The sequence below is a fragment of the Alnus glutinosa genome, chromosome 1 (assembly GCF_958979055.1).
Source record: "Alnus glutinosa chromosome 1, dhAlnGlut1.1, whole genome shotgun sequence".
Taxonomy (NCBI): Eukaryota; Viridiplantae; Streptophyta; class Magnoliopsida; order Fagales; family Betulaceae; genus Alnus; species Alnus glutinosa.
In genome coordinates this window covers 16116227-16130572 of record NC_084886.1, presented here as the reverse complement: position 1 = coordinate 16130572, position 14346 = coordinate 16116227, and the positions used below count along the sequence as shown (strand labels likewise).

At 37.0% G+C, this 14346-nt stretch overlaps 2 protein-coding genes across 2 annotated transcripts in view; one reads left to right on the top strand and one right to left on the bottom strand.

Annotated features, from left to right (window-relative positions):
• The window catches only part of LOC133874606 (alpha-mannosidase I MNS4), a 30937-nt gene extending 28172 nt beyond the window's left edge, over positions 1 to 2765 (top strand). Inside the window, exons 15-17 of the mRNA XM_062312469.1 lie at positions 639 to 709; positions 793 to 1039; positions 1719 to 2765. Coding sequence (XP_062168453.1) covers positions 639 to 709; positions 793 to 1039; positions 1719 to 1937 — 537 coding nt within the window. The 3' untranslated portion in view covers positions 1938 to 2765. The remainder of the gene's footprint in view (positions 1 to 638; positions 710 to 792; positions 1040 to 1718) is intronic.
• Positions 2766 to 11009: 8244 nt separating this feature from the next.
• On the bottom strand, positions 11010 to 13215 carry LOC133874589 (auxin-induced protein 22D). Its single transcript, XM_062312449.1, is given in 5 exon segments — positions 11010 to 11402; positions 11404 to 11446; positions 11539 to 11638; positions 11757 to 11962; positions 12750 to 13215. Coding segments are annotated over 5 exon segments (594 nt in total). The 5' UTR covers positions 12959 to 13215; the 3' UTR covers positions 11010 to 11366.
• Positions 13216 to 14346: the final 1131 nt, after the last annotated feature.

Here is a 14346-nt window from a genome sequence, read left to right as displayed (position 1 = left end):
TGCGTGGTGCTCATGACTCAGGTGGTTTAGATAGGAGTTCAGAGCACTGTCCAAAGTGTCTCGGTTGGTAGATCTACTAGGCTTAATTGGCTTGACGATGTTCTTGTCACTGACTATTGGTGAAAAATGAGATTTGGGGCTCACACAGAATTTAAAGTGGAGCTAGATCAAATATATGTGGAATATGACGATGCTCTGATAGGATTCTATATCAATGAGTGGTTTTGGCCCCTCTCTATGGTCTTGATGGACGGCCACTTAGACAAGGGCTGCAATGCAGTCCATTCAGATTGTGTTGGTGGGTCCTAACCCAACCCAGTCCTTGAAGCTAAGCACCTCATAAACCATGCTCGAGTCCTAATCTGGCTTGTGTGTGCCAAAACCTAAGTGCTAATTTCTAAACCTCCCTGTCGAATCTTTCATTTAGAACTCAAATGGTGGTCTTGTTTTGTTTAAAAATATCTCACGTTGCCAAGGATGGTCGGGGAACAATTTATTCGCTGCGCTACCAAATATTCCATGTTTTGCTAGCTTTTGACTTCTACTCCATGTGTTTACATTTTTCTGTCATTTCTTATTTTTCATTGCATGTTATTATTTACTTGTGAAATAAAACTAACAAATTGTGACATGATTAGGTTAAATACTTGTGGCTTCTTTTTGATTTGGCCGTTGGTCCAGATAACCTTGTTGAAAATGGGCCATACAAGTAAGTGCTTTCTGCTTTCTAAATATTATCTTTATTATTTTTATTTCTTCCTTATGCCTCCTGAAAATTTCTCCATTTTCCAGGTACATCTTTAGCACTGAAGGCCACTTATTGCCTGTAACCCCTCAGATATCCCTAGTGCAGGAACATTGTTCATATGTCGGTGCCTTTTGTAAGAGTGCAGGCTATAAACAGGAATCTCATGCATCAGACATTGCTACCGATCTTCAAGAAGCTCATGTTAGTAGATCTCATGGAGGTCGAGTTCACACTGGATTTCCTTTATACTCCACTTCTTTTGAGTCAACCCGTACAGCAGGGTTGATTAAGGTCGGTGGCTTTTGTTTTTTGAACCCTTTCAGAATTCCTTGCTGGGTTTTACTTAATTTCTAAATGGCCTGCACTAGTTCTAATGTTCTTTCTTCTTGATTGAAGTACTAGTAATCTTGATTGGTAAAAAGGTCAAGAAATGTAATCTTAATTGGTTCAAAGGTTAAGAAATTATATTTGTCATAATAAGATTCTGTTCTCCATGCAACTCATTGGAAAAAAAAAAAAATAATAATAAAAAAAATCAGGTCTCATTGTAGTACTTTTTTCACAGATCTTGAGAAGATGAGTTGTTGTCTCACTAATTTTCCTAGAACTAAGAATGGGGATAATTTTCCCATCATAGCAGGTGGATAAGGGTGAATGTGCCTGTACTTCTTTGCTCAATATTTGTGTTCAAGTTTCACTACACTCTTTGTTATAATGGAGGTGTTCCCCCCCCTCCTGCCTTGTGAAGAAGAAGGATTGGGGTAATTTAGAAAACAGTCTAATGCTTTAACGTCATCAAACTACCTAAACAGAGAATGTAAATGAAGTAAATGAATAAATGACGTATGAAAGAAAATGTAGTGTTATAAAGATATAAGCATGCATAAGCTGAATGCAAAAAAACCCTTTAATTCCACATGTATAAGTATATGTTCTGCAGGGATTTTACTTATAAAAAAATGTTCTGCAGGGATTTTGCCCAGGACTTTCTCATGGGCAAAAGTTAGGGATATCATATGTGGCTTCAATTGATACAACTCATCAGTATGAGTCTGCACACAAAAGGGAACCAACTATTTTGCAGAGCCATTCAGCAGTGGTTGTCCCAAACCCAAGTTCTGATAACTCACCGTCTGACAATGACAATAACCATGACAATTTGCAGGAATCCAGTGAGGGAAGATTCTGAGTGAGTCACTTCATCTGTCGTAACTATGATGTAGGCCTTTTAGGGTGGGAATAGTAACTCTTGGAAATCAAGGTAATTGTTTGGAACACGACCCTGAATCATCAGGATTTTAGCCTTCTACATCCTGCCATGAGATGGACTGAATTTTTAAAATGGATCTGACTTGTTAAAACTTTAACGGGCAAATTGGAAGACGAGCAATGTGGTTCTCCTCTTTGGACTGTATGTACATTGTGATCATAGGTTTGAGCAATTCGGCATTATTGATAGAGTGAGCATAGAGCTTGAGGATAGAAATATAAACTGGAAGAGCAACGACCGTCTGATTTTTTTTCTTCTGGTTTTGCTGCCTTGGTATGGAGGCTTTAACAGTGGCACTTGGTCAGCTTTTTGGCCCCTGTAACTTTGCACAGTGGAACCGAATTTGGTACATTCCTTTTCATTATAGTTGATTATGGTGGAGGGCTCATGCGCCCAGGCGTGGGTGTAATGGCATATTTGGGAGAACGCAGTTCAAAAGTTGCTAACAGGGGACAATTTTAACCACTGATTTTGTTTATCTAAATTGATGGGCTGGTGGGTGGGAAGCTTGATATCTACTCATGCGTCTCCAGCTATGACCCTATCTAGGAAAGGGATATCTTCATTTGAAAATTGTTACAAACTTGAAATTATTTGATGATTGTATTTTTTTTTTTTTTTTTTTTTTTCTGATTGTATGAAGTATTTATATAGATTTTTTATGGGAGTGTACTAAAGGCCCTTGATGGATGAAGATTGAGAATTCGCGGTGTTTCAAATTCAATTAAAGATTAATTCTTTTCCCAACTCCATTATCTTTGTGTCTCTTTGTCCAACCCCATGTTTGTGTACAATTTTTTATTTATTATTTGTAACTATCAAAAAATAAAATGACAAAAGAGAAAGCCAACCAAAGGTTAAAAAAAAATAGAACACTGCACAAGGCAACAAAATATATGCCTAGGTTTAAAAAATGCTAACTAGTATGCAAAGATGCGACCACTGAAAAGAAAACAAAAGAAAACTCCCCATAAAGAAATTAATGAATGCAATGCCTTGTAATGCAGTTTCAAAGCTCATAATAATTTAGCAATCAATGCATCGGATAAGTTAGCAATCGATGATTCTTTTTCACGCTTAATATCATTAAAGCTTAAGCTTATAGACAATTTCTTCAATATTGTGACTCATGGTCAAGTGTGTCATGAACACCAAACCCACTACCACTCCCCACAGAATTGGTAAAAGCCACGAAGTTGCCGTACTTATCAACAAGTACATTTAAATTATCAGAGTTCGACTCATCACTCAAAGTGGCATTTGTGGCCTTGCCTTTGTACCTTTTAGAGTTAGGATATTCAGCCCTAACATGTCCAAATCTAGAACACTCAGGACACCTGATGCCTCAAGTATTTTTCTCTTTCTTACTCCTAGGTTGTTTCTTTCCTTGTGAACTCCTATCGGAGTCATCCTTGGGCTTTTTATCAGATTTGAGAGGTCTCTTAAACTCACATTTTCTAGGTCTGAAAAACTTTCTTAATCTCTTGGTAAGCAATGCCAAGTCCTCATCATCAGTGAATTCCTCATCGGAAGAGTCACTGGCATCTTCCCTAAATGTTTTTGAAGCTTAGTTCTTTTTCTTGGTTGAGGCAAGGTGAGTTCGGTCTAAATGGATTTACAAGTTCTTCAATTCTCATGATATCAAGGTCCTTACTTTCCTTAATAGAAGAGACCTTAGGTCTAAATCTGTTAGGAAAAGACCACATAACCTTCTTGACAATTCTATTTTTAGGAATTTTCTCACCTAGGTTGAAACTTGAGTTAACAATATCATTCAATTGAGCATAAAATTCTTAAAAAGTTTCATCTTCTTTCATTTTAATCTCCTCAAACCTAGAGATCAATATGAAGTTTTGAGTTTTTGACAATCTTAGTACGTACCATCATGTGCTACCTCTACAATGTCCCAATCATCCTTTGTAGTTTTACACATCGGCAGTTTCACACATCAAAATTCTTTTGAATTATTCTTATGAAACAACCATAAAGATAGCATGTAACCCCTTACTATTCTAGTTACATGCATTCAACTCATCCTTAGACCATGTGTCATATTAGTAGCGGGTTTAGTCCAACCATTTCCAATAGACATTCAAACACTTTCATCCAAAGATTAGAGGAATGCTCTCATGTGAACCTTATAATAGACATAATTATTTCCATCCAAATAAGTGGGAACAGAGAAAGACTGAGATTGAACAAGAGCCATGACAAATGGGTTAATAGTCACACTCAGAAAATGAATCCAAACAAGTAAACTTGTCTATGATACCAATTGAAAAATACAATTTAGACCCCCAGTTGTTAAACACAGGATTACCAAACCAATTATTAAGCCGACTTCCACAATTATCAATACCAAAATGCAAGAAAGCATAGAATCAAATAGTACAAATATTTTGGTAACAAAGTGAAACCTTTTGAAGAACTTTTTAAAAGTAAAACCACTCCAGAGGCCAGCAAACCCTAAAGACATATACTATAGAAGACTTATGTTACAAATTGATCTTACTTAAAAAAAATCTTTGTAACTCCCAAGACTTAATTTGTAACCCAGACAAACGACCTCTTCACTCTCTACCGCAATAGTTACAGAACCTTTGGCATTTTTCTACACGGATTACCTTCATGAACAACTTTGTCCGCTTCAATCCAAAACTCTGGTGGCTCTAAGCTTTTTTTGTGGTTTGAATTATGATAATGACAAAAAATGGAGAAGTTTTGTAGCTATTTGGCTCAAGAACAATGGAAAACCTCTCCAATAACAATAAAACAATGCAATGTCTCTCTAGGTGTACGGAAGCTAAGTCGCGGTATATGAAGCTTATAAAGAAGGGGAAGAAAAGAAAACTGACGTTTTTAGGCTAAATTGACTAGGACTGGATTTCTTTTAACATTTTAGACCTAGCTTGTTGATGGCTTCTATGATCCTATACCCTAGCCCTAGCTATTTGGGCTGGCACTACAAAAAAAGGTGCAACTAGCCGCGTGTCTACAGTAACCGGTTACTGTAGACACGCGGCCAATTGGCCACGTGTAATGGAGACACGTGGCTGGTGGTATAAGAAAAACAAGTGGCCGCGTGTATTTTTTACACGTGGCCAATTGTTTTTATCAAGTATATATTAATAAAAACAAATTTTATTAAGGTTTTGTACACTATTGATAAAAAAATATATATGTATATGTATAATAGAATTGGCCACGTGGCCAGAATTTGTGTAGGTAGGCGTGCGGGAATTGTCCCGCGCACCACCTGACCATTACTTTCAAACATAATATATATATATATATATATATATATATATATATATATATATATATATATATTATATTTAAATATTTGAAAAGGGAAATTTTTTTTTCGTTAAATACTGCACGCGTACGCGTTCTCTCTCTCTCTCTCTCTCTCTCTCCCCGTCAGTACTACACCACCGGCCAGCTCCCTGACCACCGCGTGGCCGGCCTTCCCGACGTCTCTCGCTCTCTCTGTATCGCTCTCTCTCTCTCTCTCTCTCTCTCTCTCTCTCTCTGTATCGCTCTCTCTCTCCGTCAGTACTACACCACCGGCCAGCTCTCCGACCACCGCGTGGCCGGCCTTCTCGACGTCTCTCGCTCTCTCTGTATTGCTCTCTCTCTCTCTCTCTCTCTCCCCGTCAGTACTGCACCACCGGCCAGCTCTCCGACCACCGCATGGTCGGCCTTCCTGACTCTCGCTCGCTCTCTCTCTCTCGCTTGCTCTCTCTCTACTGAACTTGCTCGTTCAGGAAAACCACACGTGTGGTTTTCCTTTTATTTTTTTTCTTTTTCAGTTATTAATTTTTTTTCCTCTAAAAAAAAAAGAATTAAATTAAAAATACAATCAATAATTTAAAAAGAATTAAATAAAAATTTAAATTAAATTAAAAAATTATATTTTAATTTTTTTTTTAAAAAATAAAAAATAAAAAATTGCCACGTGTATTGAGTACATGTGGCAAACTGTTAGCCGCATGTATTAAATACATGCGGCTAACTGTCAGCCGTGTGTACTACAGTACACGTGGCCACTTGGATGCGTGTATAATTTCAGTACACGCGGCAAAATGTGCATTTAGTTAGCCGGATCTAACACGCGCCGCACACGTGCCCAATGACACTTGGCCAACTGTTCGCCACATGTACTCTGTCCGTACACGTGGCGAAATGCATGTGGCAAATTGCTATTTTTTTTTTGTAGTGTGGCCACATGTGCCATCTAGAACTGGAAAAATAGGACTATCTTTGAACAGCACTTTGCTAGGCCCTGTGATCTTACTTGCTTCATTTTAATTTAATGAAAGCTAGAGATCGATCGAGTTTGTAGAAGCTGTCAACAGAAAGAAAATGTTATTCGAACAAGAATTAATTCTGTTAGAACATAGGGTTTCACAATTTTGTGTTGCGGAAATTGAACGAGCTTTAAACGAAACTTCAATCAAGGTATTCTGAGGTTTTCTTGTTCGAAAGGGCTTCAAATGAGACAGCGATTGTGTCATTTAATTTGGAGGTGCCTTTTAGGCGGCGTTCAAATCGGATGCAATAGTGGGTGCGATTGAGTCATTCTATACTTGACACACATTCTTGTTCGAATAAGATATCTACTCGATCTCTTAGTTCTAACACCGAATTTTCAATGACTCAATCCTAGACAAAAGCCTTACATTCCAACTTGTTTTGGCACTGAATTTGCCAAATCTAAAACCTAACACTTTGCCTTGGTTTCCTTTCATCGTGGGAATAAAGAGGGAGAGAGAGGGGTCACATGATCAAAACGTTCTAAAAATTGACGTTTTGGGAGGCGAACCAGCGTTTGATGCGGTGGAACTTAAGGTTGCCAGCTGTCACAATTTTAACACCCCCTAAAATGCCACTTGTCAAATTTCTATGCATTCAAGCTAGGGCCTGATCATTTCTCTAGGTTTCTGCTATTAAAATATATATAGATTCTTTGATAAGGACCGTTTTGTTCCACATTCAGAATTCTTAAGTCCAGTCATAAATGTACAGAGGTTAGGACAACTGCCTGGCCACAATGTTTTGTTTTGGTGCCAGAACATTGTTCATGCAATACGTACGTAGTCAATGCCCGACTACCATCAACTTCGAAAGAACTAGATCAGCCATATTAATTGTTGGCGTGACGACTCAAAACACTAGCTAACGAATATCTTATGGGTGGTGCAATTGATGCCAGGTTTCAGAGCATTTTATTAACATTAGGTTTGAGCAACATCAGCTTAATTCCTATATATAGAACACGTACTTCACGGCTCTCTTAAAGTACATCAATGTGAATACATGCCCTTTGGTCAAGCATGGTTAGAAGCATCGCTATTTTAATTTGTCCTTCTTCACGTGAACTCTCACTTAAGCTTTTTGTGTCTGCAGAATTAGTGTGCTCTGCAATACTAGTTTTGCAGTTCCTTAAGCTTGATGTAATAATATGTACAGACCCGTTTTATCTTTAACTCATACTTTATAACAATTTTCTTCAATTAAAACTGAACACAATCGGCATCTGAATAAATTAACTTGGAATATTTAAGAGTCAAGCCTTGGATTCGTGCCATACTTTAATTTGTTTCTCCACCACCATCAATATATATAGATTATTTTGTTGCCAGAGAGAAGATATTATTGGTGTTTAATATTGATAAACAGATTTTGCAAACCTGTTAATTATGAGACTGCTGGAATAGTTTAGCACTAAGATGCATGTCATCTTGTAAACCCCACCTAGCTAATAATGTTTGATAATTGAAATCCAATGAACCTTGTCCATCTTTAAGACTCAAAGAAAATAAAAGCAGTCATATGAGTTTGCTTTACCGGGGAATAGGATCCTCGTCCATTTTAATTATTTTATGCTCAGGATTTTTGTTTCGTTGCATTTAACGGTGTAACATAGTATTACGACATCTTAATTTTTTTTTATAATGTGACAACAAATTTACTATGTGACAACATATACGCTATTAGATCTATAAAATGACTTCTTTTCATTTTACTTGAAATTGAGAGGATTTTTATCCACTTTATAGCATAGGGTTCCCAACTGATCGCCCTTTACTAATAGAATATTAATTAATCTAATGTTTACAAAGTGCAAATTTATTTTCTCATTGCTCGATACGATTTGCCCGACAAAATTATTGACCTTAATTTCTGATAACCACTAACTGAATGGCATGTAATATAACTTAAAAATTAGGCCACTTCTAAGAAAAAGGACAACCAACGCCTCCCCACCATCCTCTTTTCCTTGTTCTGTCACTGGGTGCACCGTGCATGGACACGTTAACAATTTTACTTGTGGTGAAAACTGTTGAATTTTACAAATAGATATTTTGGACAGGAGCCTGGTCTCAGTGATTACAAAATTGATGTTAAAATTCATGAAATTGGATGTCATGTCGAGCTTTGATGGGCTAGACTTGGGCGAATTAAGTTCTTTAGGTTAGATTCATACGATTTCTTTATGTCAATAAGTATATGAAAAAGGGAATCTTTGTCATTAACTAGTTTATTAGATTGAATGTAGTGGTCTTAAATTAAATTAATGCCGCTTAGGACACAAACGACGTTAATTTATGCCCTTTTTTGCGAAGTGGCATTAAATGGATTAACGCCGCTTATTATAAAAATGGCAATAAATTTAATGCTACTTATTGTTGAAAGCGGCATCAAATTTAATGCCGCTTATTGGTAAAATGACATTAAATTTAATGCTGCTTATTATAAAAACAACAGTAAATTCAATGCTGTTTGAGTAAAATACGGCACCTCCTCCAAGCTTCTCTCTCTGTGCTTGGATAAAAAAAATGAAGGAAACAAATTTCCTTCACTTTTATTATGTTTTAAACCCCTTAGTTGACACTTGAAAAGCGATCTCACGATGTTTTAGTCACCTAATTAGCTCGCACATGTGAAAGAGATCTGGGTTGTTTATATGTACCTACCACTCCCACACGTGATGAGATGCTATCTCATTCGAATGGTACACTTTTCATGTTCAAACACAATTAACCCAACTTAGTGACACATGGAGATTCTTTCTTGTTTGAGGGTTTGGTTGTGTTCGAAAGCAACACCTTAGATTCGAAATTTCTTAAACTTCCAACTTGGAAACTTTTTGCCTTTTGATCAATTGCCTAAAAACCTTGTCACATTCTATCAATCTTCACCAAAATGCACATCTAATGAACTATTCTATTTATTTTGTCCTTAACTCCTATTTTTCTCCTAGCATTTAATTACACGTACCCCTTGTTACAAAATACATAGCTAGCTCTTGAATATCATTTTGTTTGTGAACAGGTTAAGTTGCAGGGAGTGTCTTACGCGTCTAATTAATTTGTTCCCTTCAAATTGCATATTGCTGATCTCTTTACCAAGAGCTTTGTCAAGGCCTCAATTTTTCCTACTTCGATCCAAGCTCAACGTGGCACCTCCTCCTCCCATAGTCAGCTTGAAGGGAATATTGTTAAGGATATCTCATCACCTTATGGGAACTCCCAGGAATCATGGCACATCTAACTATTCCTTACAATGGCAAGATCTCTCTTGTGATTCTAACTAGCTAGGAAAAATTGTTCATAATGGATAGCTGTAAACTTGTTATACGTACTCTTTTGTTTCTTTGCTTGATTACTGGAAAGGTGATTTGTATTCAAGAATTAATCCATACCTCAACCTACGGTTGCCTTGAGGAAATTAATTTCTCTCTACCAAATTTGTTCAAACGTTGTTAGATCATTTGACTAAAGTGAGTGACGCACCAGGTTTTTTTCATAGGGAACTGATCACTCTCACCTTCTGTAATTAACTCTTTGAAATGATTTTCTCGGACATGTCTGTTTTACAACATATTGTTACATTTTTACCAACTTGTTATTTTAAAGTTAAGTCCATTTTCTTAATTAATTGTTATTGCCTTCCATTTAGACTCCGTTTGTTTCGACGTAAAATATTTTCTGAAAAATATTTTTCTTATTATTCTTGAGTATTTGGTGCAGTATAAAATATTGATCAATCTGAAAATGTTTTTAATTGATCAAGGAAAATAGACCTTTACAAAGTGTAAAATTGTTTACAATTCTGCGTAAACCATTTTATACTGCTTTTCCACACCTTTGGCAGGCAATTGTGAGAGGGTCTTCGGAATACCTGTCTGGGTAGGTGGGCCCTCTCACAATTGCTTGCCCAAATTGTAAACAATATGGGTATAGAAATTGCACTGAATCTCAATCTCACTCCAAAGGCCTCTATTCTCACTTGTTTCCTCCACAATTCCTCTTCTTCTCTCTCTCCTTCCCTCACACCCCCTAAGATTATATGAAAATATACTATCATTATTAATCAATATGTGTATATTTTAATTAAGCAAATTTTATTTTATTTTATTAATTGTTTTATATTAATATTTTTATGTTGTGAATAAAGTTTTAGTCCAATTTATAGACCGCCCTTTCTTATAAGCAAAAATCTTGGATCTTATTTCATTGAGGTCCACAAGAACTAGGGGCAAATAAAAGGAATTCTATACGTTTGATAATGAAGGATTATTGTAAAGATTCTCTCTTAAGACTATATCTGGACAAATTAATTGAGGTGGCTGTAAGAAAGCTTAATTTACTGCCCTTTAAAGATCGAGTTTGCTGTACAGGCCTACAACTTTCTCTTGGCTGGGGGACTCTTGTGGAGGATTAATTTCACACCGTTTTGGCTGTGTCCCTCTCAGTCAACGGCCTACCATAGCCAGATGAGCACAAATTATCATTGTTTTCCCACTTTGAACACGTGAGAATCATATATAAATGCTATTTTTAGCTTACAAGCGCGCAATTTACTATTGGAAAAAGCAACAAAATATATATGGATAGCAGAGATCATTTGCAGGTTCAATCAGAAGGAAAATACATTGTATAAACATATTTGGTATATATATAGCTTTATATGATTATGCCCATATTAACAACACAAAACCAAACTGAAATAAACAAATGGGATCATTTCGCTTATACATTTTCTTTCGAATCAATATTTCTGTGCAATGCAGTTGGGGCTTGATAGAATCAGTAGAAGTAATAGATTAGAATAAAAAAAAAAAAAAAATGCTCAAACTACCACAGATGTTCCTGCCAAATGCTAAGGAAAAAACTAAAACAACGCTATATATTTCTGTCTACGCTTCCCAGTCGAGCACCACAGACTGTGAGCAACGAGACCAAAATCACATCCAAATTTCTTCTTCGAGAACCCAAGCTGAGAGATTTGCTCTAAATGCGAGATGAACCTCTGCTTGTGCAAGTTTTTTGGGTTGCTGTCTCAAACGCCACCTCCCAAGCCTCTAGCTTCTGATCGATCCTTTCATGATTCTCAGCCTTTTGCAGGATGACATGAACATACTGCAACAAGAGTAGGTAAATTCGTAAACATTGAGATATAGAACCAGAAGTGCAGACAGAGAGACCTAGAGAGGGAGAGGGAGAGAACTTACTCCCACGGAACATCTCCAACCAGCATCCAGTCACCATCTTTGTCTTCGTAAGTTGGTGCATATTCGGACCCCTTGTAGCCATCCCTCTCTGAATACTCACCTGCAAAAGGTAAAACCATGGTCAGTTTCACCCTCATAAACACCACCGGCCTATTTCACAAGAATTAATAACATCAAAACAATTCGACAACAAAAGCAACAACAACCGATGTTCTTACCTATGGTGAATTTGAATATGTTCTCCAAAGCCTTTAGGAGTTCTGGATAGCCTTTGTAAATCTTCAGGTCAATCTTTCTGAGGTAAGGGGCTCCATCCATGCTTACTTTCACGTAAATACCAGCAGCCTGATCAGCCTCAGTCTTCTTTGGCTGCAAGTTGTTTTTCCTGTAGGATCTGACAGGCGGCCACCCAACTATTTGTGTCCTGTCATGTCAAATATGTATGAGTTGATGTTTTTTTTGATGAATAAGAAAATCTATAATAGACAAAAGAACGAGTCTGTACAACCAAAACCACCCAGAATCACATTACAGACACAGAAGATCTCTGAAAAAACACCCAAAACACTCAAACCACCCAAAACTAAACACACCATCAACAAAGAAGAACTAAACTAGAGCATGAACATCAACATTCCAGCTTTGGCAAAGCCAAATGTTCTCCATATTTTTCTGAAACTTACCTTTCCCAGAAACTCGATATCGAATCTCCCAAAAAATAATCTTCAAAATTTGCTCTTCAGTTTTAGGCTGCCCCCAAACTTTATCTCATTTCTCTCCCTCCATATACTATAAACCGTAGAGCTGAGGATTAGGCGACAAATAGTCCCAAACAAGGTTTTCTCCTTCCAATCAGTACAACCTAATGAAATCATATCATCCCAACTAGTAGGGGAATTCAAAATATTACACCTTTGCATGCAACTCTTCCAGATTCTGGAGCTAAAGCCACATGAGAAGAATAAATGGTCTCTGCTCTCAATACTTCCACGGCAGAAAACACAAAGAGTATTACCTTTAAAACCCCATGTCAACATACGGTCACCAGTGGTAAGTCTATTATGCATTGCTAACCAAAGAATAAAAGCTTGTTTTGAAATAGCATATTTATGCCAAACAAGAGGCCACCAGTGTATGAGTTGATGTTTACATGAACGAAATTGAATTATATGACAGAAGTATTACTCATAAGAGAATTTACACGAACTTACTTGGCTGGAGGGGCAGTTTCATGGTCAGCATGTTGTTCATCAGAAGTACCCTTTGATCCGCATTCCTTGCTTGTGTCAGGCAACTGCCGCTTGTTGTTTCGAGCACCAAAAATTGCTGCTTCTTCACGATCATCTGTCCCCGGCAACCTCAATCTGAGCTCGGTTGCCTTGAGGTTGAGCTCATTCTCATATGCCACCCTGCTTTCCATTTTCCCTATATATAATCTTCGACCAAAAGATAAGCTAATTAATTAACCAAAATTTTGACAAAGTTCTTCAATTGGACGTGATCGATGCAATATTAGAAGGAAGTGAAGGTGTAGGCAAGTGTTTGTGATTTTCTTTTGAGGGACGTTGCCCAAGTTCTTAGAAGAAGATGAAGGAAATGTCTAATCCGGGAGATGTGGGAAGTGGGAACGAAAGGTTGTATTTTATAGGATATTAATAAAGAAGGTGAAAGAGTAGTTGTGGATATGGGGCTTTGTTATTCAACGCAATGCATGAATTATGCAGAAAGGCAAGCTAGGCTGTCGGTAGCAATAGCACCACCTTTTAGGCAACAATGGTGAATGGTGGGACAAGCTCAACCGCCCATATGGAAGACTGCATGCATGTGGACTCAGTGGGATGGTCAAGATGCGTTGGCGGTGGGATTGGCCTAAAAGACAAGATGACAAATGCCATCAACTTAGCTTGGAGTAGAAGTGGACCCTTTGAGGCAGAATTTTTTAGGGTGTCATTAAATCTGTGGGTATCCTGTCCTCTCATTAGGCTCCATTTTTCTGTATCATACTGGCAAAGAACAATCAAATCATGCAGTGAGTAGTATCCTCTAGCTAGCTAGCTAGTGAGCAGCTCGATCCCCCATTTTCTGTATCATATCTGGCCAGGACCACTTCCGCAAATATCTTGCAATTATATATTGGACCAAAATCACATGTTTCGAAAGAAACCTACCATCTACCAGCCTCGTCTTGTGGTAGAGAAATGTCTTAATTAATAATGTTGGTGTATGATATACTGTCATTAAATTAAATGATCACTTTTGATCATATGGGGTTTGAAGGGCCGAGGCCGTAGGGCAAAGCCGGAGAGAGTGAAATTAAAAAAATAAAAATTAAAGGGGTTAAAACTAAATAAATTAAAAAAAAAAATTAAGGATAAAACTAATTTTTTTATTTTTTATTTTAGAGAAAAGTTTGGGAGGTCATGCACACCCAAGCCTGACCTAGCACCTCAAGCCTCACCTAGCTACGCCCCTGGCTGGGGGGGGTAATCTTTCTGTCAAAACTCAAAAGTGCCCTCTCCAATATTGAAAACAAGAAAAGAAAAAAAACAAAGTCTTCAAGTTATATATATATACTTTCCATAATTCATTTGGAATGAAATGATTATTTTTATATCATTCATTTGTTTGATTGTACACCTTTATTTGAAATAGTCTTCTAAATAGAATACTAGTTATTTGTGAAGCGATAAACTGTATTTTTTTTTTTTAAAAAAAAATCACAATTATTTTTTTAAATAAAAATCACAATTATTTTTTTAAATAAAAAAAAATTAAATAAATTTTATACATATAAAAGTGGCAAGGAGC